The sequence below is a fragment of the Ovis canadensis genome, chromosome 7, assembly GCF_042477335.2.
Source record: "Ovis canadensis isolate MfBH-ARS-UI-01 breed Bighorn chromosome 7, ARS-UI_OviCan_v2, whole genome shotgun sequence".
NCBI classification, from domain to species: Eukaryota; Metazoa; Chordata; class Mammalia; order Artiodactyla; family Bovidae; genus Ovis; species Ovis canadensis.
Window position 1 is genome coordinate 98208521 of NC_091251.1, and position 22202 is coordinate 98230722.

Genomic DNA, 22202 nt, shown 5'->3' on the forward strand with positions numbered 1-22202 from the left:
TTTGGTTGAATTTATAGGTAGAGAGTCAACACCTAAGTCTCCTGGAAGGAACACTGCTTAGACAAAAGTACCATATAAAACAGGTTTAGTGCAATGCTTCCCGGGCCTGGTAGATAATCTGAGTCACTAGAGGAATGATTACAAAATTACCCTTTCCTGTATATCTCCCCTATTAACTTAGAACCAGTTGACTCAGAACCTTGAAGGGGGTAACCCCTTAAGGTCTGTGTCTTTCAAAGGCTCTCAGGACATTCTGATGGTCATATGGGATGGGTGGTCTCAAGTTCAGAGCAAAGATGATACAACTTGGAGATCAAGGTTCAGATCCTCCCTCTGACCTTTCCTGGCTGTGTGTCCCTGAGAGAGTTACCTGACCTTTCTGAGCCTCAGTTCTCACTTGGGCATGGTAATAATCATATATTCTCTCTCCCTCAATTTTGTGGCAAAGATCAAATGAGATGTGGAAAGAGCTTTGCAAACTGCCCAGCGTTGTACACATCATTAATAAACCAAGGACATTCAATTGGGTGTGTGTGGGTGGAAGCCGGGTCAGGGTGGGGATTTCTAGGGGGAAGAGACCGGTCTTGACTATGACAACTTTGCGGTGTCAGGACAGAAAAAGAGCCAGGCTCAGAACCTTGCCTGAGCGTTTCCTGTGGGAAGAGAAATGTGACCCTCAGTGCCTGTCACAGGGACAGGCTGTGGTCCAGGTGCAGGGCCATGCTTTCCCCAGCTTTACCTGGTTATTTTTAGTTCCTGGGATAAAAGAAAGAAACTTAAACTGCCCCCCACCCCACCCCTCAGCTGCTGCCGCCCCTGCATACTCCGCTATTTTTACTTCCGAAAGGCTGGGATCTCGGCCAGCTTAGGGAGGGCATTGGAGAAGAAAGCGGGGAGTTGAGGGGTGGGGGGGTGCAGGAGTTATTTACTTCCATTAAGAAAAAAGTCAGAAGCCTGATCTTATCAAGTCAGCAAGTGGACATCTGATCTAGGGCGCAGCAGCCGTCAGCCCTGGCTGCTCTGACATGCCTGCAGTGGGTTGGAGAGGTCAGTAGATGAGGCAGGGGCTTGGGGGAGCCCCCCCATCCCCCCACCACCTCCAAGCAGTTTCTTCCCAGAGCAGCCCAGCAGCTTCTTTGCTCTTTCCTGCGCCCTGAGCTGGGAAGTGGGGTTGGGCATTGCAAGTGTAGGGAGACCAACCCAGGGATGAGGCTCCTGGGGGTTGGGGACTGTGTGGCCTCAGCTGAGCACATTCGGGGGGGGTACCTGTGTTGGTACTGTGTGCCCTTGGGCACAGTATTCTTCGTCTCTGAATCTTGGTTTCTTGAGAGGTTTTGTTTAACACATCTGACCCACAGCAGTTATAACTAAGGGGATGTGTTTCTCTCTCTTCCCATGAGGTAGTTCAAGGCAGACACTACCACTTTCCTAGGCAGATGAAAGGAAAGAGATTCCTATTAAGTGCCTACTGTGTACTGGGCATATTACTATTTTGAGATATAATTACTATCAGTTCAGTTCAGTCACTCAGTCATGTCCGACTCTTTGTGACCCCATGGACAGGCCTCCCTGTCCATCACCAACTCCTGTAGTTTACTCAAACTCATGTCCATTGAGTCAGTGATGCCATCCAACCATCTCATCCTTTGTCATCTCCTTCTCCTCCTGCCTTCATTCTTTCCCAGTATCATGGTCTTTTCAAATGAGCCAGTTCTTTGAAGCAGGTAGTAATTATATATGATTACTATATTGAGATATAATTCACCCAGATAAAGTGTACAATTCAATGGTTCTAGATATATTACATTATTTAATTGTGGCAAAATATATACAACAAAATTCACCTTTTAAAAGCCTTTAAAAAATGTTTTTTGCTATACCATCCAGCTTGTGGGATCTCAATTCCCCGACCAGGGATTGAACCTGGACCACTGCAGTGAAAGTGCCACGACTTAACCGCTGGACCAGGAGGGTTTTCCCTAAAAACAATTTGGCCGCACCACATAGCTTATGGGATCTTAGTTCCCTGACTAGGGATCAAACCCATGCTCCCTGCAGTGGAAGCGTGGATTCCTAACCACTGAACCGCCAGGGAAGTCCCTGCATCCAGACTTTATAATGGAGCATCTCAGCGTGGACCTGCTCACTCACTCTGTTCATACGGTCCTCCACCCTGCTCCTGGGGAACGGTGAGCAAGCACAGCCCACCTCCCCGCTGTCTTGCTCAGGGCCAGGCAGGAACAAATGTCCCCTCACAGGGCCACCAAAGAGGATTTTATAAAGACACTATTTACAGAGGGGAGGGTGGGATCCAGGGAGCCAACTGGAGGGGGTGATACACCCTGAGACTAGCAATAGCAGGGAGCATTTAATCATCTCAACCTTAAGAGACCAGAGATGAGTTGCTCCAGGAAGCCAGAGAGAACTGGGCTTGTACTTAGAGGTCAAAGTTACACTTCGGGCCTAGCAGGGAGGGCATAAGGGTTAAGTACCCCTCTTCCTAGCTCTCTGATCGAAACACTGCAAATCCAGCTGGAAGCCAGAGACCAGAGATCCCTGGCGATGGGGCAGGGTTGACATGGGTACTAGGTGGGCCTAGAGGAGCCAGCTGAGGACAGCCAGCCCAGAAGGCTGCTGGTGCGGGGGTGTAGCTGGCTCTGACACACAGGGTCTCTTGCCGGTTATAGGCCGGTAGTTCTCAAACCGCCTCCGGGCAGGATTTCCCCCTCCAATGATGAGGGAGTCGGTTCTCGGCTGAGGCCACACAGACTGCAGGGCGCTGGGAGGCACAGCTCCAGGGCACCAGTCAGGTGGAATTCCAGGTGAACGGTCCCCAGGGGCGTGCGGTGCGGCCCTGGCCCCCACTGCTGTATTTCTTCTACCACCACGGTGACTCAGGGCCCTTTGAGAGCCTGGGCTCTGGCGTCAGATCGCATTCCTTCCTATGAGGCTTTGGCAAGTGACTCACTTTCCCCCATCTGTAAATGGGATAATAATAGAAGCTCCCTCATAGGGTTGTTGCAATCCCTAAGTGAAAAAATACACATGTGGCACTTAGAGCAGGAGCAGCACCAGGGAGCAGCTGGTCAGGAGAGGCGAACTTCAGCTTATACTTATGTCTATTAGATTTAAGGGGGTTACCATGTTGGCCAAGAAGGGTGACAGGTTCTTATCCGGGCCTGGGCTCTGCTAAAGGCCTCAGTCTTCTTGGTACACGTATTCCAGTAATTATCAACCTTTTTTGTATTCAAATGACACACTAATGAATACTTAATTTTGGCCTGCACATGTTAAGGGATTAAACTATACTGAACAGTCATTAAAGCAAAGGATAAGTATTTATTGTAGTATTTGGAGATCTGGTATACTTTACCTGAGAATATTATTGATGCCTTTTTAAACTCAGAAAGTATCAATAAGGTGATACAATCTAATAATCCCAGACAGTAACTGTAAATTACTTACTATTTTAATATGCTCCCTGAGCCTGCCTTGTATATATTTCACTGATATAAGAACACAAACAGTAAGTCTACTCTCCTTTCAGGTTCAAATCCCCACCTTTATTTTCTTTCCATTTGCTGTTTGTAAAGACTTAAGTATCCTAATTTAAAAAGTAATTGCTCATCGTATCAGTGAAAATTGCTTTTTGCTGCAAGTTACAGAGAACTTGACTGCTAGTGGCTTAAGCGTCGATAAATGAGATTGATTGCCCCACCAAACAAGAAGTCTGAAGATGGGCGATTGCACAGACTTCTCGGTCACAGTGTCAGGGGCTCAGGCTCTCTCTGCCTTTCTTCTCTGGTGTTTGGTATCTTCACATGGCTGCTTCGTGGTTGCAAGGTAGTTGCCACAGCTCTAGGGTTCATCTTCCAGGTCAGGGCAGAAGAAAGGCAAAAAGAGCTGCACCAACAATGTTTGTCTCTTTTATCAGAAAAGCAAAACCATTGCCAGAAGCTCCCACCATGGGCTTCCCCTTATGTTCCATGGCCCAGAACCAGGCCATATGACCAGCCTTGGTTACCAGGGAGACCGAAAACGTCGGAAACAAAATTGCTCTGACTAGCTAGGGCTCATTGTGTCTATGAAGAAAATCTGGATCCTGTTAGCATGGAAAAGGGGGAATGGAATGAAAATTGGGTAGACAACTAAGAATGTCTCCTAGACCCAATGGTTAGAATTTGGTGATCCACCGCTAAAGGATTCATGATACAGCATGGTGCTGTATCTCTCTGGATGAGAACCCAGTCCATACCATTACCTCTTGGGAAGGGGCTGCTTCTTGTTCACTAAATATGTACAGCAGAGTCAAGGGAAAAAAAACACACATTGGCAGATAGTAAGTATAAACAGACCAATGTCTGTTTGGGCCAAGTGCCAAGGAATTCAGATCTCTGTCCATTGTCTCCGCCCTTGAGGGGCTGAATCTTCTCAGGGCAGAGCAGATCATATCAATAAAGACAAATGCATAGAAGGCGAGCAGGTGACTGGCCTGAAGACACTGTACCAATGTAAGAAATAAAGGGTGCTTGGCTATGGAAGGAGGGTGTCCAAGGATGTTCAAGTCAAAGGGTTGTCTTGTGGAAGGGAGGTAATCCTGTGGGATGGAATGCAATGTAGGAAGTGATTTGGGACAGAATTTAGGTCAATACCAGGGGAAATTTTCAGGAGGAATGGGCTGCCTTGAGAGAGTAAATTTCTGGAGGCTGGAGAGACAAATGGAAGCTGGGTAAAGGATCAGACCTGGACCGTCTCTTGTTTCTTTGGTCTGAAGGGCTTCATTTTAATGGGCACATCATTTTACTAAGACACTTGATTGCCTCCCACAAGTTGGGTGCTGAACCGGGACTGCAATGATAAACGAAAGTCCTTGTCCAGCAATTGCCCACAATCCACCAGGGAGATGGGTGTGTGGTGTACAATGGTGAAGAGTTGTTTTGACCTTGGTGGCTGTAACACAGAAAGGACAAAGGGAGCCCAAGAATGGCATGGTCAGCTCTGCCAGGGGAGTTTGGAAAGATTTCCCAGCACAGATAATACTTGAACTGGGCCTTCAAAGGTGCGTCCAGGATATAAACTGCCTTTGGGGATGGTTTGGGCTATTCATTTAGATGGGGGACCATCTGTCCAACCTCAGCCAGGATCTATGACCCTGGACAGCTCTACCCTAAATGGTCATTGATAATCCCTGACTGTGGGGCAGTGTTATGGGGGAGGGAGGTCTCAGAACTGGGGCAGACGGGACCCTGTCCACTAAGAGCCTGTTGAGTTGGAGGTGGCACATGAAGTGCCCAGACACAGAGCCACAGCAGTGATGGCCTCGCTCGGCTACTGAAACCACTTTCCGATTTACCAGCCATTTCCCCACTATTTTGTCTTTTGTCTCAAAAGCCACATGCGGTGAGCAGAGTTGGTATAACCACAGCTTTCATCTCTACACTGAGACCAAGGCTGTGAGAGCCAACTTGGCCGAGGCTGCCCAACCTGTAAGGGCGGAGCCGTCCTGGGGCCTCGATCACTGGGTCCTGTGGCCTGGAGGGATTTGGGTTTGTGAGCTGAGCAGGACTTGGAAAAGCGGACGGGAAGCAAGGAGAACAAACAAACCTCAATGCCAGATATCAATTTGTGCATAATCAAACCCTACAGGCTCCTTTTTTTTTCTTTAAACAGAATAACCTGATAATCAATACACTTATTGATTGCAGCTATTGACCATTGTGCTGTCAAGATCTAGAGGAGAAAATTTAGAGAATGTGTACCTGCTGTGCCCTAGGATGTCATATCCTGGAATGGCAAAGAGCTTGGGTATTGGTTCATTTATTGGGCAAATTACTAAATCTCTGTGAGCCTTAGTTTGTCTTATAAAATGGGGGTAAAAACCCCAGCTGTATACCTTGTGGACTAAATACAGCCACACATACAGAAAGTCCACCATAAGCTTGGCTGTTCACATTCTCATTGCCAATGTGATTTACCAGAGCGTTGCACACAACTTGGGGGAAGAGTGCTAATGATGGTGATGATCATACTAACAGCTCCATTTTCTAAGCACCCACATGGCGCACTGGTGCCTCGGCACCCCCTGGAGTGGGACGGCCAGCAGCCCCTGGTCATAAGGGGTGCCTAATCAGGAGCAGCCCAGTATGTTATTGGAGCCCGGGAAGAAGCACCCAGCCTGGATGGGGGCTGGGGGGGTGGGGGTTGGAGGCAGGTCCTTTCATGCATGTATCGAGATTTTCTTGAACACCCACGAAGTGCCAGGCCCTTTGTGAGGATAAAGTGTATTAGATAGGGAGGCAGGAACAGAGGTGGCAAATGCCCATCTCCTTGCCCCGCTGAGGGTTGGGTGCCCCTTTTCCCTCTGTTGAGCAGCTCCCTGTCCTGTGGACTGCTGTCTGGGATCAGGTAGCCTGGGTGGGAGGGGGGACTTCATGAGACTGGCTTCTAGCAGAGAAAGTCAGTGAAGTGGAGAAGGAGCCCACTCTGGACTCCAGGTCAGACCCTGGCACATGGTAGGTACTCAGGAAACGGGGGTCCTCACGGTCCTCTGTGCATGCTGCCTGGCGTTTTCACTTGCGGTCTTGCCAGCTTTCCAGGCGGAGAAGCCTGGTGGAGGGTGAGACTCTCCTTGCCGGTAGTAGGCAGGGCTGAGCTTCCTTCAGGCTGGGTCACAGGACAGGGTCAGGAAGACTCTTCAGGGAACAGGGGACCATCCTTCCTACCTTCACGTGCCTGCTCCTTCTGCCCTCCCAGAAGGGGCTGGGAGGGGTGAGCCAGAGTCCCATTGGCACATGGGTCTCGGTCTTTTGCTAAATGGGATTCGGCTGCCTCTTCACGTTCCCAAGGTGCTGATGGAAGTGGATTATTCAGCCACGTCTGCCAGGAGGCTGTGGTGCAGCCCAGCTCAAACTCTTCCTGTGCCTGCAAATCACCCTGCTGAAATGCTAGCTCGGCTTCCACATTCTAAGAAGCTCCGCCTTGCTACTGCTGTTGCCGGTCATGGACCACACTTCGAGAAGGAGGCAGCGGTCGGTGCCCCGCACACACCTACTTAGGGTTCTATCAGGTGTGTGCTAACCCGCCACCTCATGACTGTGGCTCTGCCCAGGGCTTTCTCTGGCCACCAGAGCCTGCTCAACCCGGACCTGTGACTTGCCAGTGACTGTGGGAGAAGTGGCTAAACGCCCCAGTGGCCCTTGTCCCCAGCACCGTAGCTAAGGCACGTTCTACACTGCCTCCCGGGTCTGCAGTGAGGCTGAGCCTGTTGTCCACAGCAGTCGTCCACTCAGGAACACACTCGTATTGACTTCCTTCCTGCGATCGCCTCCCAGAGAAACTGCCCGCATTATCTCAGCATCTGGTCCTGGAGCACCCGTAACAGAGGTGGCCAGTTGCAACCCATTCTGACTCTTGACGCAGAAGGGAAGTTCATTAGAAACTCATCAGGAGGCTTAAGGACCACACTTAGCCAGACAAGGACCAAGGAAAGCCCCCGAAAGCCCAGGCACGGGAGATGCCCCAACCAAGAAAGTCTGGCCAAGGGCTACCCACACCCAGTGGCTGAGGGCAATACTGCTAGCCTCCTTAATAAGATGATAAGAGAGGAGCTGCCTTGAAATAGGAAGCAGGGGTGGGACGCTGGGTAGACCCTGTCCTGGAAGAGGGAAAATTTACTACCGCTGTGTTCAGCGTCAAATACAAAAGCGCCAGTTGTCGGGTAAAACGGACACTGCTGATGAAATGCCGAGCAGTGACTGGCCTCCCCAGAAGACATTCCCTCTGGGCAGTCTGGCTGGGTGTGCTTACAACAGCCTTCAGGCCCTTGGCACACCTCCGTGGGCCGGGAAGGTGGCAGAAGGTAGGACCGGCAGGAGAAAGTGCCAGGGAAGGACAGGGCCCTGAAGATCAACTGGCTGGAGCCGTATTGTGATGCTGTTGACCTTTGGCAAAAGGACGAGAAGGTGAAGCCACGGAGCTTGCTCCTCCGTGGCCTCGGACTTTGTCTTTGACTTCCTGCGTGTTCCAGTCAAGGTCTGTCTCATGGTGAGGCAAGGAGAGCTTATGATGTTCTCACCTGGAGCTAAGTCGATGGGCTTCAGCCATCTTTTTAGGGCAGGCCATACAAGTTGGTGGCTACAAGTAGGTGTGTGTGCTCTTGGGTGAGGAACCCACAGGAGGGCCTGTCCGCCCTGCCTGCAGGTGGGAGTGTCAAGTGGTAACAATATGTGTATCAGAATGCAGGAGCTGGGAGTGGGGTGGGTTTCCTGATGGTGGTACAGACTTGGTGACAATACAGGGTCTCCCTAGGATCAGGCCTTACTCCATTGGAAACGGGTGTCAGTGTGGTGTGGCCACACCTGCTTTTGCACTTGCTGTTGACATCCTTCTAGGCACTGATGTTCCAGGTGTGAGCAGGAGGACTACCCGATTCCCATTTGGTGGGGTATATGTAGAAGACATTTATGTCTGCATTTATGTAGAAGACAGACTTTAGAACTGAACCCTAGAATTTCTGAGAATGGGATCCAGAAATTGACGCTTGTGGCGAGTGTCCTCCATCTAGACAGTTCTTGTGTGAAAAGTTTGAAGGTCATTGTTTTACTTAGCTCTTTGGAGGTGTCACTCGTGGCAGGGATGTCTTTCCTCTCTTGGCAAGCTAACTCAGTCCTGCTTGGATTCACAGCAGATCTAAAATGATGCGTCGTCTTTCCCCAACACTTGGAGGAGGGCTTTTGCTGTGCTTTGCCTTCTGGAAACAGAAAGACTCAAGAGTTGAAGTCTGCTTGGAAGGGATTTCAGGAGGATGCTGACTCCAGAAAGGCAGGCCAGGCCTAGGGGAAGCCGGGATGGGTCATTACTGTGAAGACGATTATGTTAGGATTGTCCAACCACCTGGCCTGAGGCTGGCCATGGGGCAGGTGCAAACAGCCATTGGGATGTAGCCCTGAAAGACTTAGCCATTGCTGGGATTCTGAAGTCAGTGCTGACACCACTGGTGATGTTGAACAACTCTGAGACCTTCTTTTCCTTTCCAACAGGTGTGCGCCTTGACCGAGTGCGTGGAGGCCGCCAGAAATACAAGCGACGGCTGGACTCGGAGAGCAGCCCATACCTGAGCTTACAGATTTCTCCTCCTGCTAAAAAGCCATGTGAGTGCAGGGCAGTCCCCACCCCTTTTGCCAGCCTCTGTTGCTGGAACATCTGGAGTCCCTTGGGGAAATGCTGTCTTCACACCGCTAGGTTATGGGGGCACTGAGGACCACCGAGGAAGGGCACCAGGGTCTGGCCTTGGCATCAAGTACTTCAGGCTTCATTGCTTGATTCAGAAGATCTTTCCTATGGGATTTACAGAAAGTGAAAGTGTTAGTTGCTCAGTCTAACCCACCAGGCTCCTCTGTCCATGGAATTCTCCAGGCAAGAATACTGGAATGGCTTGCCATTCTCTTCTCCAGGGGATCTTCCCAACCTAGGGATGGAACCCGGGCCTCCTGCATTGCAGGCAGATTCTTTACCATCTGAGTCACGAGGAAGTACAGAACAGGATTCTAAATGCAGCATGATTCCAGTCTCCAGAGCATGTTCCCTCACCTCCCACTTGAATCAGGGTCCTCTTAAGAGAATTCACCAGGCAGCTTCCCTTGTTGGGATATTTCCCAGCAGCCCAAATCATCACTGCCAGCAACTTTGTGGAGTCAGAAAGGGAGGGGGTGTGGGAGAAGGATGGACTGGGAGTTTGGGGTTGGAAAGGATGCAAATTATTACACATCGAATGGGGATGGATGACAGGGTCTTACTGTAAGCACAAGGAACTATAGCCAGTGTCCTGGGATAAACCATAGTGGGAAAGAATATAAAAAAGAATGTGTGTGTGTGTATATATGTTTGTGTGTGTATATATATGTGTGTGTGTTTGTGTGTGTATATATACGTATACATAAAACTGTGTCACTTTGCTATACAGCAAAAATTAACACAGCATTGTAAATCAACTATACATCAGTAAAATTAAAAAGAGAAAAAAGGAAGAAAGGGAGGGAGGGAGGCAGGGTGGAAGGGAGGGAGTAGGGTTTAGACATGTTTGACCTTCCTAGGGCTCCCTGGGACCCACATTTTCTTCCAGAGCCATCTCAGGCTCCACCTTGGCCTCTTTCCTCCTTCCCAGGCATTTACATTCTCCCTTTGGTCTTTGCAGTGACTAAAATCGTCTCCTACCTGCTGGTGGCTGAGCCAGACAAACTCTATGCCATGCCTCCCCCTGGCATGCCAGAGGGCGACATCAAGGCTCTGACCACTCTCTGTGACCTGGCAGACAGGGAGCTCGTGGTCATCATTGGCTGGGCCAAGCACATCCCAGGTGAGTCCCACAGGGACACGGGACTGGGGGAGGGTGTAGGCAGAGACTAGCAGCTCTTCTCCCCATGGCTCTGGTTCTGATGCATGGGAGCCCGGAACCCAGGAGCCATGTGGAAGGTCCAGTGATGCTCCTGAACTGATTAGCATTCTAGCGGGGCTATGATTGCTTCTACATTAAGTAACAATCAAAGCAAGTTCTTTGGATCCTTAAAGGCCAAAGAACAGGGTTTTCTCCTTATTGATCATATACTGGGAAATAACAGAAGAGGCACTGACTCTCTTGTTTCCTGTTAGTGAAGTGGAGTGGTTAAGAACGTGGGCTTGGGAATCAGATTGGGGTTTGAGTTCTAGGTCTGCAACTTGCTAGCTGAGTGACCCAGGGCGAGTCACCTGACCTCTCTGCACACAGGGAATACCAGCACTACCTCCTTCGTGCACTTTGACGTGGGGATGAAATGCAAGCGTGTGTGGGATGCTTTTGATACATCCTTGATGTCAGCCATATGCTCGCTATTGCCTTTTGCCTGATCTTAAGGGAGGCCAGTCTCTTAATTTTGATCCTATGATTTTAAGATCATTTCTAGCATGAGAAGTATATGTAATGAACAGGTCTTGGGTGATCCAGACTTCTCTTCATCGCCTGTGGCTCTAGACCCCTCCTTAGCCTTTTTCAAACTGGATAAAGGGAGGGAGCTGACTTTTATAATTTGTTTATGTAGACACGGATACCCACATCCTCTACAGCACACCTTTGCTGAGGGGCTTTCTAAAGTCTGTGCAGTTTGCTCCTTTACAGTTCTAACAGCTTGGCTCTCAGTGTCGGGGAGACAGCCTGTTCCCCTCTGGCAGCTACCTATGGTGGACTCATATCCTTCCTAGCTATGTGACACGGGACAGTTTATCTTCCTGTCTGTAGATCCCTTTTGTGTTTGCCACCGGCTCTGAAAGATGAATACAGCATTCATGGTTCTGTAGCAAAGGTGTCCTAAACCTCAGATGCTGAGGCCCACAGTTGATTGGGGCAGTCAAAAAGTCCTTATATAAGATGCTATGTGCACGACTTATAGGAGTGAGCCTTCCTGCGGATAACAGCTCAGAGATAGTGCTGGTATCACCGTTGGCAGGAAGCCTAGAATTCCTTCAGCAGGGACTCCTTGACTCAGGGCTAGGCTCCCTGGGGATCTGGGCTGGAGCGCCCTTACTAAGGAGCTCAGCCTCTTGGGATTACACACTCAGTAGTTTTTTAATCTGCCCTGTGCTGATTCAGCAACAATGTGGGGTCAGGCCACTGCTTAAGACACCTCAGCCTGGATTGCTCCACTAACCCAGGGCCAAATGGGGCACGCCCCCCCCCCCCCCCCCCCCGCACACCCCGCTTCCCATCACATGCTCCTCTTCCAGGCTGAGCAGATAACTGCATCGCAGCAATGGCTCAGGAGTGGCTCCTGGTGGACCCGCAGGTCACTGCCTCCTTTTCTGACCACCTCATGCCCACAGTGCCTCCCAGGGGGTGGAGAAGAACCAGGAGTCACGGCGTCCCCTGCACCCATTTTCCTTCTCACCCCCCAGCTCCACCTCTTGTCTGTGCCCAGCCAAGAGGGCAGTGAGCAGAGCAGGAGGTTGCTGAGGATTCAGGCAGACCTGGGCCCTCCTCCCAGCTCGGTCCTAACTGGCTTAGAGATACTTGGCGCCCCAGCGTGAGATGCTTCATTTTTCTGTGCTTCAGAGTCCTCACCTGTGAATAACAGCCCCCCAGCCCCCCGACTCCTTTGGGTTGCTGGGAGGCTATGGCACATTTAGCCCAGCCCCCACACATAGTGGGCGCTTGATAAATGGCAAAGACCATGACCATGGTTGTTGTCGTTGCTAATAGTATTAAAAGCCTCCTTTCACATCATCATTTCTCCTTGTCCAAAGCTGAATTCTTTTTGATTAAAAAATAAAATAAACATAGGGGCTCATTTGTCTGTCTCAAATGCTAATTTGCCTATTTTGCATGCATTTGCATGCTGAATTATTTGGGCCTGACCTTCTAGTGTTTAAGGTAAAATTAATTAATAGGGTCTTCTGCCACTGCATGTAAACTTCATATTAAGGGTGATGACATAATCAAGTGCCTGATTCAGTTAAACTAATTGACTTAATCCCATCTCAGATTAGATGGAAAACTTATCTGAAGACCTGCTCACCGGCCCTTAGAAAGAGAGAATGAGAAGGAGCAGGCTTATACAAGTCAGGGCCCCATCCTGGGGCTTGAGTCATCAACTGTCCATCTTGGGTCCTGGACAGACAGACAGAAGGACTGGCTTCTTAAATCAGCTCAGTTTAGTGCCCTGGAGAGGAACCCAACCCGCTGCCCTGAATTAAGCACAGGAAACCATATCTCATGCCTCAGTGTCGTCTGGTCCAGAGCCTGGCACACAAAGGGTGCTTCAGATCTGCTTTTGCGTGCATTTATTGAAGCGAAATTGCACGTGCGCACTTGGCACGTGAACTGTGTGTGAGCTCTCTTGAGGGCTTCCCAGATGGCGTTCGTGGTAAAGAACCCACGTGCCAGTGCAGGAGACTTGGGTTTGATTCCTGGGCCAGAAAGATCTCCGGGATTAGGGCATGGCAACCCTTTCCAGTTTTTTTGCCTGGAGATTCCTTATGGACAGAGGAGCCTGGCGGGCTCCAGTCCAGAGGGTTGCACAAAGTCGGACACAACTAAAGCAATTTAGCATGCACGTACACGCTCTCTTGTGTGGAGTTGTGGCTGATCCAAAGAATTCGACTCATTTCTGCCCTAAGGGTCTCCTTTGGGAATAATATAGAGATTTTTTTCATGGAAAATTTCAAGGGTAGGGTAGACCAAATCGTATGATGAACCTCCATCACCTTGTTTCAACAATTATCCCCAAAGACCAATCTTGTTTCCTCTCTACCCACCCATCTCCCACCTCCTGTATCTCACTCATGAGAAGAGAGAGGCTTAATTATCAAATGCAGCAGGAAAAACCACAGGATGGAACACAGAGGCAGGAGGGATGCCATGGACTTCAGCACGTGAGTTGAGCTAGGTCTTCAGGATTGATGGGCAGTGGCCACGGAGGAAAAGTCCAGAAGGGCATTAGGTGCCGTGCATGGAAGCAGACATACTCATGCGGTGCTGAGCCACCAGCTTAGCCAGAAGGAAGGGTCATCTGAGCATAAATTCATTGCTGGCACCCCCTGCATTTCCTCCATAGTTTTCAGTTCAGTTCAGTGTCCGACCCTTTGTGACCCCATGGACTGCAGCACGCCAGGCTTCTCTGTCTTTCCGGAGCTTGCTCAAACTCATGTCCATCGAGTCAATGATGCCATCCAACCATCATCCTCTGTCGTCCCCTTCTCCTCCCTCCTTCAATCTTTCCCAGCATCGGGGTCTTTTCCAATCAGTCAGTTCTTCCCATCAGGTGACCAAAGTATTGGAGTTTCAGCTTCAGCATCAGTCCTTCCAATGAATATTTAGGACTGATTTCCTTTAGGATGGATTGGTTGGATCTCTTTGCAGTCCAAGGGACTCTCAAGAGTCTTCTCCAACACCACAGTTCAGAAGCATCAATTCTTCGGTGCTCAGCTTTCTTTATAGTCCAACTCTCACATCCATACATGACTACTGGAAAAACCACAGCCTTGACTAGACGCACTTTTGTCGGCAAAGTATGTCTCTGCTTTTGAATATGCTGTCTAGGTTTGTCATAGCATTTTTCCAAGGAGTAAGCATCTTTTAATTTCATGACTGCAGTCACCATCTGCAGTGATTTTGGAGCTATGGTTTCCATTGTTTCTCCATCTATTTGCCACTAAGTGATAGTTCTGAACACACTCTTCTGCAAGGGTGCGTTCAGTGGAGTAGCTGGGGGCGATTGGGATTCCTTCAGAATAGCAGCTGTCCTTTTGTTTGAGTCAGTCTGGAGTTGCCCATCCCTAATACAGGCTTTCCCCTTGAGTTGAATTTTCCAAGTATTAGGTTGCCCAGAGGACAAGCCCAAGTCTTTAGAGTGTCCACCTCGGTTCCCCGGGAGGGAGAGATGAGAGCAAGAGGCAGCACAGGCAGTGAGTATCTCTTGATGAATTGCCGCCCCCCAGATGTTATTAACTGTTATCCTCCCAGCTCAGGCAACCCCAAGGGTGCCCCAGTCAGACAGCCTCCCCCCAGCTGGCCCTGCCTGGCCCAGGTTGACATGTGCACCACTTCTGCAGGGGAGCCCCCCCAAGAGGCCTCCTCACAGAGGGTCCCTGGGCGGCCCTGCACCCAGGTAGCCACCGTCTGGCTCACCCTGGGGAGAGAACGCCAGCGGCTGATGAAATATGGGCTGCCGAGTGACAGCAGCTGTGTCTGGAGTGGCCTCAGATCCTATAATTATATCTCCCTTTATTACCTCTGCTAATGGCCCTCCAGGTCGACAGAAACGATAATAAATTAACAGATTATGAACTCCACTTGCCACAAATTATGTGCTCTTTTTTTTTTTTAATTCTAGGAGCTCATGCTGTCAAATCACTGGGGGATGGGGTCTTGGGAAGAGCATGAATGTTACTAGATCAGTTGGTGCCGATAAAGCAACTTTCCGGGGGGGGCAGCAGAGCTCAAGGTGGGAGAGATGGGAAGAGGGGGCAGTGGGCAGCCCCCCAGGGCCCGGTGCCACACACAGCTTCCCCCAGCAGCCCCCTCTGCCTCGGTATTGCTGGTCACCTGATGGAGGGGCAGACCCAGCCCAGCACAGAAATGCAGAAGTGAAGGGTGCATTGCTGAAGGGCAGGGAGGAGAGCTTCAGCTCCTTTGTTTGGGTTTAATAAAAGAATACTGCTTCCACTAAAGGGGTGGCAGAGGGGTGGAAGTGATGTATTCCAAATGCCCATCTTTCTTAAGCACCATTGTGTGAGTATAGCCACTGTGTGTGTGAGTGTGCGCGCGCGTGTATGTCCCCGCGCGCATGTCCCTTCCCCACCGTGACGCATGTTGTAACACTGCTTTAACACCCTGCTGTGTTCATTTAGTTATATGAACTAGTAGCAATTACTGTGTGCTAAGACGTGTTGTTCTAAGTGGTCTATGCATTAGCTCATTTAACCCAAACAAACCCATGGGGTAAGTATTATTATTATTCCCATTTTAGGCACAGAAAAATGTGCCCAGGGTCACAGCCAGGGGGTGAGCAGAGCTAGGATTCCAACAGACAAGCTGGCTCTGGCATCTGCGCCCTTAGTAGTTGCATCTTTCTTGGGCAGTGGGTATCTTTCCACATCTGCACAAATGGTTCTCTCTAGTGGCTTCTAATGTACCATTCACCTAGCTAATAATTACATTTAGTACATTTCTATTTAAGGACGTTGGTTGCATCTAGCTTGTTGCCTGCTTTGGGTCCTTAAAAATGAATCTTTCAAACACCCCTTCCACATGTATCTTTGTGTGTTTATACATACTTCTCTTTCTAGGAGAAATTCCTAATAGTGAGATGGCTAGGTGGATAGGAACATGCCTTTTATATTACAGTTAATTTAATCTTACTTCTTCAACATACAAATCAAACTAGGCAAAAATGTATATGGAGAACTAACTCTTAGGTCCATCCCCCCTCCTCCCTCTCCTGTCTCCTAGAGGTCATTTTTACTCCTGTTTTTTTCTTCTAGTGTTTCTTTTGTCAAACATTAGAAAATATTCAGACTGTTTCAAATGTTAGAAAATATCCAATCTATTTACCCCCTCCCCGCATCCCTGCAACTTGAAGCCGCTTCTATCTGCTTGGCAGCGCTTCGGAGCGTGCAGCTGGATTTTGAACACATTTCCAGCTCCTTCTGAAGGAGCTGAAGGAGGAAGAGAGTCAGGGGCTGAGTCACTCCCCAAACCAACCTAGCTGGGGGTATGTGCACAGGCCCCAGGGCACCCTCAGGTGCTGACCCTGTGTCCCGAAGGCACTGATCCCCACCACCACACCTCCACCACACCCCCTGCCCTGCAGGCCTGTCTCTGACTCACACAGGATCAGCAAAGGCAGCTCAACCTGGAATCCTGCCTGGAGGACTAAGAGGGTCCGACCCTGTTCTTTTGGTCCGTTTTCTCGTCACCCGGGAGTCGAGGCCCAGTGGCGTCTGTCCGTTCCCTCCTCTGTGCTGGGAATGTTTGTGGAGCCCCTCTGCCTCAGGCCAGGTGCTTGGCAGTGGGGGGAGACCATGCTCCCAGGAGCCCAGAGGTGACAGCTCTCCACGCAGACACACCCCACTCGCCTTTCAGAGCTCGGCCCCAAAGGCTCCTCTCCTGTAAAGCCGCCCGGACTCTCTCTCGTTTAGGCCAGACTCCCCCTTTGCGTAACCTCAGCCCTTCCTCTCGGGGTAGCTCTTCTGAGAGCTCTAAACCTCACAAGACACCCACTGGGTTGTGTCTTTCCCTATTGGCCGAGCTCATGAAGGCAGGGCCTGGCCCTGGGTCAAGCTGGCTGGTCTGTCCCCAGTGCCCAGCACAGGGCCTGGCACTTAGTAGGTGCTCAGTAAGTATTTGTGGGGTGAACAGAGGGACAGAGCTCATGGTCTCCTAGTGATGAACCTCACACGGGTCTTTTCTCCTCCGTTTCCAGAAGCCCAGTTCGCCCTCCTTCTCTGCCTCCTTCCAATTCAATTGTCTATTAATTTCGCCCCGTCCACCTCCTACATCTTCCCTCCCAGACTGTCTGCCTTGAGACCCGCACCCCCAGTGCAGTCCACACGTCCGTGCATACACACACACACACATCCATGCTGGCTGATTGGTATCTGTTAATTAATGTCGCCCCTGGCCTCTCCTGCTCAGAGACTCGATAAGGGAAATTGGATGTCCATTTCTATCTATCTTTCATTACCTCCCAGCTCTCCCCACCACTGCAGCCATCCACCCGTCCTCTGCTCCCACACTGGGGTCTGGATAACAGCACACGCCCCTGACCCCTGTGTGCCACAGCCTGTCCCCCGAGAAGGCGCAGCCATCCACGCTCGCCCCGTGGCCGCAGTGTAATCGCTCCAGCTCTGTGGGCAGTCACCTGGGGGTGCCAACAGCCGGGAGGTGATCCCAGGCCCGGGGCTACAAGATCAGCCTGTGAACCGCAATGATCAGACTAAGAAGGGTGTTCACTGGGAACAGGGGACCTGCTAGTGAAGGGGGCTTCATCCCCTGGGAACCCCCTAAAGTTGAGCACTGGGTACACCGGTTGGAAAGTAGGGAGGGACAGTGGCTCTCAGAGACGCGGGCCAGTAGATGAGGGTGGGGTAGGAGAGACCCAGGGCAGTGGGCCAGTCTGGAGGCTTGGGAGACCCAGGGCCTCCAGGCTTTAGGGGAGAAGAGTCGTGTCAATAGCAGGCCAGCAGCTACAGCGGCAGTAACAGCGACAGCCATCGCCACCTTCCTGGTTCGGGCTTGCCGCGCACCGACTGTGTGTGTGTGGCTGGGGTGGCAGGGGAATTTGGAAGCAGCCTGAGGTTCTAGGTCAGCAAGAGTCCTTTACAAGCAGGGTTACCCCTGGGGAGATCTCTTAATCTCAGCTGTCTGTGACAGATGCGGGGTGCAATGACTCTCTGGGTACCTTTCCTTTTTGGTGTGTCTGGCACAGTGGATGTTGGAATCCACCCCTGAGTTTCTGGTGGAAGTTACTGCCTTGTGTTTAGTAATCAAGATATTTGAAAATCAGCTTTCTTCCTCCTTCCTGCTCCCTTCTTTTCCTTCTTTCCTTCCTTTAGTTTTTCTTTCTCTTAGATCGTTAATTGACTTCACCTAAGTTAAGTGCACATGTAACGCAGTTCCAGTGTGCCATTCTCATTTCGCAGATAATGACTTTTCATCTCATCACTAATAATAGCAAGAGCTCATTAAATGTATGTTGCACAATTGTTGTCTCATTTAGGCCTCACAGTGGCTCTCTGAAGCAGGCACTACTGTTATACCCATTTCACAGATGAGGAAGCTGAGGCTTGGGGAAGTAGCACAGCTCCTCCAAGGTCAGCCTACAGGTAGTAAATGAGGAATTGCGATTCAAGCCCAGGCAATCTCCAGAGCACACTGAACAAGACGGTGTCATAATTCTGGAGTCATCCCCGCCCCTAACCTTCTTTCACTCTGGACGCAGCCTCCATGCTCATTGTTGTTTAACTGCTAAATCATACCTGACTTTTTGCAACCCCATGGACTGCAGCACGCCAGGCTTCCCTGTCCTTAACTATCTCCCAGACTTTGCTCAAACTCATGTTTGGTGATGCCATCCAACCATCTTATCCTCTGTCTCCCCCTTCTCCTCCTGCCCTCAATCTTTCCCAGCATCAGGGTCTTTTCCAAAGGGGCACAGCCATGATCCAAGCTCACAGGATACAAGACTGCTTAGGACACCATTAGGTGAAGACTGATGACCAGGCCAGCGGGGCTGACTTCTGGGAGGACAGGCTGCCTGTGATAAAGTGCCCCCTGACTCCGAGGGCTCTTGAGCACTTAGCAGCCCCAGCTGTGGTCACTAGGGGGTCACTGGCTGGGAGCAGGTGATTTCCTCCTTCCTGGTTGGGCCCCTTGCTTCCCTACAGCTGAGACTCCACCTTAAGGATCAGGTGTCACTCTAAACCCCCCCATGCCTCCCCTGCTTTGAGCAGGGAGGGGAATCTGGAAGCTTCTTAGTGGAGGGGACCCTGTCCTGCCACCTCCTGATTCTACTATGTATTCAGGAGCTCCTTAAATTACAAATGCCTTTGGTTAATCAAAAAGCCTCCTCGCACATTTGAAAAATATATAGAACTAACAAAGATAAGGACAATAACCACTGTCAGCGTTGACTGAGCTCTCGTTATGTAAGTCTTTTCCATGAATTCCGTATCTGACTCATTCACCAAGGAAGGACCGTGAGTCCAGCAGGTGGAAGGGAGGGGCAGGACCCAGAGGTTCCCCTCCCCCCTGTCCCCCACCCCAGTCCACCCACCTGACCGCTGCCACCCTGTTGGCCCCCTCTCCCGGCAGGCTTCTCCAACCTCTCGCTGGGGGACCAGATGAGCCTGCTGCAGAGCGCCTGGATGGAGATCCTTATCCTGGGCATCGTGTACCGCTCACTGCCCTACGACGACAAGCTGGTGTATGCAGAAGACTACATCATGGATGAGGAGCACTCCCGCCTCGCGGGGCTGCTGGAGCTCTACCGGGCCATCCTGCAGCTGGTGCGCAGGTACAAGAAGCTCAAGGTGGAGAAGGAGGAGTTCGTGACGCTCAAGGCCCTGGCCCTGGCCAATTCAGGTACGGGCAGGGGTGGGGCCTGCAGGGGGAGCTCAGAGAGGTCTTGGGGCCCAGGGGAGCATGCACAGCTCTGGGGCCAGCAATTAGGGTGGCTCTAAGGGGCAGGAGTGGCATGATGATGCTAGAGCTCCTTGCCACCAAAGGTTGTGCATGGGGTAGCCCAGAGTTGCAAAGGTGGTGACGAAGGCTGGCATTGGTTGAGTATTTCCTAAGCTCTCCACTGGGCCCTTGCCATGCAGATCAGCATGAGGTTTAAGGGCACAGATTCTAGAGTCCAGTTGCTAAGAGTCAAATCCGGCTTCTGTCACTTGGGCAAGTCTGTGCCTCACTTCACTTTGTGCCTCAGTTTCTTCATCAGTAAAATGGGAATAACAAACAGTCCAGAAGATTCCACCCCAGAAGACTATGGAAGGGATTTATTTCTGTAAAATTATGCTTAACAACATGCCTGGCACATAAGTACTCAGGCTATCAATTAGCCATGAACCAATTTTGTCTTTCAATTCAACCCTATGAGCAACGCTCTTATCATTTTAACCCCGCTTTACAAATGGAGAAACTAGGGGCTTGGAAAGCTGAAGCACATTGCCCAGGGTCACACAGTCAAAGAGTACTGAACCTAGGACCTAAGCCCAGGTCCCCAGATTCCTAAATCAACTCTAAGCTTATACATACTCCTTAAATCTCCTACTCAAATTGCTCAGGCCCAAGAGAGAAAACCTTCCTGGCATTAAAAAGGAGGCTTCACTCCAGTTGTTTTACCCTCTACCTACCAACTTCCAACTAGACTATCTGGGAGCTCAAATGTAACATGTGTTCATGCTCAGAAGGTGTCTGCCCTATGCAGGTGCCAGGCCAGGGGCCGGGGGTTGGGTGGGGATTGCAGCAGAAGGAGAAAGGCAGGCTCCCTCTCCTAAAGAAAGAGTGTCAGGCACACAGACACTTAATTCTGCTGCTGGTCACATGCAGTAGTCAATTGCTCAAGTCTCAGTCAAGTGGAAATGGGACCCAAGTTTGAATTCTAACTGTGATAATTAGTATCAGTGTGGCAACCTTCCTTAGCTCTGTCCCATGTGTAAAGTGGGAACATCTCTGTCCCTCCTCTGAGCACTTTTGTTTTTTATTTATTTATTTATTTATTTTTTCACTTTTGTTTTTTAAATGATCGACTGAAGATAAGCACTTAGCTCTGTGCTTTGCCTAGAGGAAATGTTCAATAAATATTAATTATTGTCATTATTATTAATATTTGAGGAAACAAGTGTTATCAGTGTATGGAAGGAGGAGAACTGGTTCCAGGTGTACAGACAGGATAACCAGCTGGTTTGCTTGATGCTGTCGCACTTTCACTGGAAGTTCCATGTCCTGAGAAACAGCAGTTCCTGGAAAAGCAGGACAGCTGGCCCCCTAACAAATGGCTTCATGGAGAAGGCAGGGGGTGCCGTTGGTGCCCCACTCAGGCCCCCCCTTACTAGCTTCACACACCTATGCCCCAGCTGCTGAATTTTGCTGCCAATAGCTCATAGCTTCTCCCTTCACCAGAGACCTACCCTTACCTGCCTTGTTTGGAGGATTCCATCAACTCCCCCCACCCCACCCCTTCACCCCACACACACCTTCAGCCAATGGCAGACACACACAGGAGAACAAAAGGCTGGACTCCTGGAGTGGGGTCAGAGCCAAGCCAGGCTGCCTCCCTACCTTGCTTGCTCCTACCCTTGTTCTATCCTTCCTCCCGCCTTTCTTTCTCCTGAAAGCACACTCTCCACAAATCCCCTGCACCTGAACCCCTGTGTTGGGTTCTGCTTCTAGGAGACCCAACCTAATAGACAGAGGGAAGCTTTTTTTTTTTTTTTTTTAGTTCGAATCCCTTTTATTAAAAAAAAATTAATGTACAACAAGAATTAAACATTTTACATACCTCTGTAGAGACCATTTACCCACACCTTGGGATTCCAAAATTGCAATGTAGTCTTTGTTAAAGAATGCTAATGCTATTCGGGTTTTTTCATACAGTTTCAGGTTGACAGAGTAACTGATCAGGTAGAGTTCCATAGAGTCCCACACACCAGCCCACCCACATCCTCCAATCCCTGTGCACCATTTCCCCTATTATTAACATCTCAGCTTAGTGTGGTAATTTGTTACAATTAATGAGCCAATGTTGATACATTATTATTAACCAAAGTCCAGAGTTGCCAGCAGAGAGCACTCTTTGTGTTGTCCGGTTCTATCCATTTTGACAAATGCAGGAGACAGATCTCGGTCATCACATGTCATCCAGCCGAGTTTCACACCCTCACAGTCCTGCATGCTCTCCTATTCAAAGGGAGGCATTGTAGTCAGCGGTCATAGAGGGGCTGGGGGTTTGCGAGGGCAAAGGAGGAGAGGAAATCAGTAAGAGCAGAGGACACTGGGGAGCACAGAGAGACGCAGCAAGGCTGGCCAGACCCCCAAGGGCACATCCTTGTTGTTGGAGTCTCCTGACCGCTTCTCATGAAAGAGACCTGGAGCTCACACTTGCCCGGACCAGGAGAGGAGTGTGAAGAGGTAGGAGGCTGCTCTGCGCTCACCTCACCCTGCCACAGACAAA

At 50.3% G+C, this 22202-nt stretch overlaps 1 protein-coding gene across 2 annotated transcripts in view; it reads left to right on the top strand.

The window, feature by feature from the left end:
* ESRRB (estrogen related receptor beta) overlaps nucleotides 1–22202 on the top strand; it is a 187557-nt gene that overhangs the window by 158472 nt on the left and 6883 nt on the right. For both annotated transcript variants that reach the window (XM_069597139.1, XM_069597140.1), the window contains exons 4-6: nucleotides 9039–9149; nucleotides 10193–10354; nucleotides 19340–19609. In XM_069597139.1, coding sequence (XP_069453240.1) covers nucleotides 9039–9149; nucleotides 10193–10354; nucleotides 19340–19609 — 543 coding nt within the window. The remainder of the gene's footprint in view (nucleotides 1–9038; nucleotides 9150–10192; nucleotides 10355–19339; nucleotides 19610–22202) is intronic.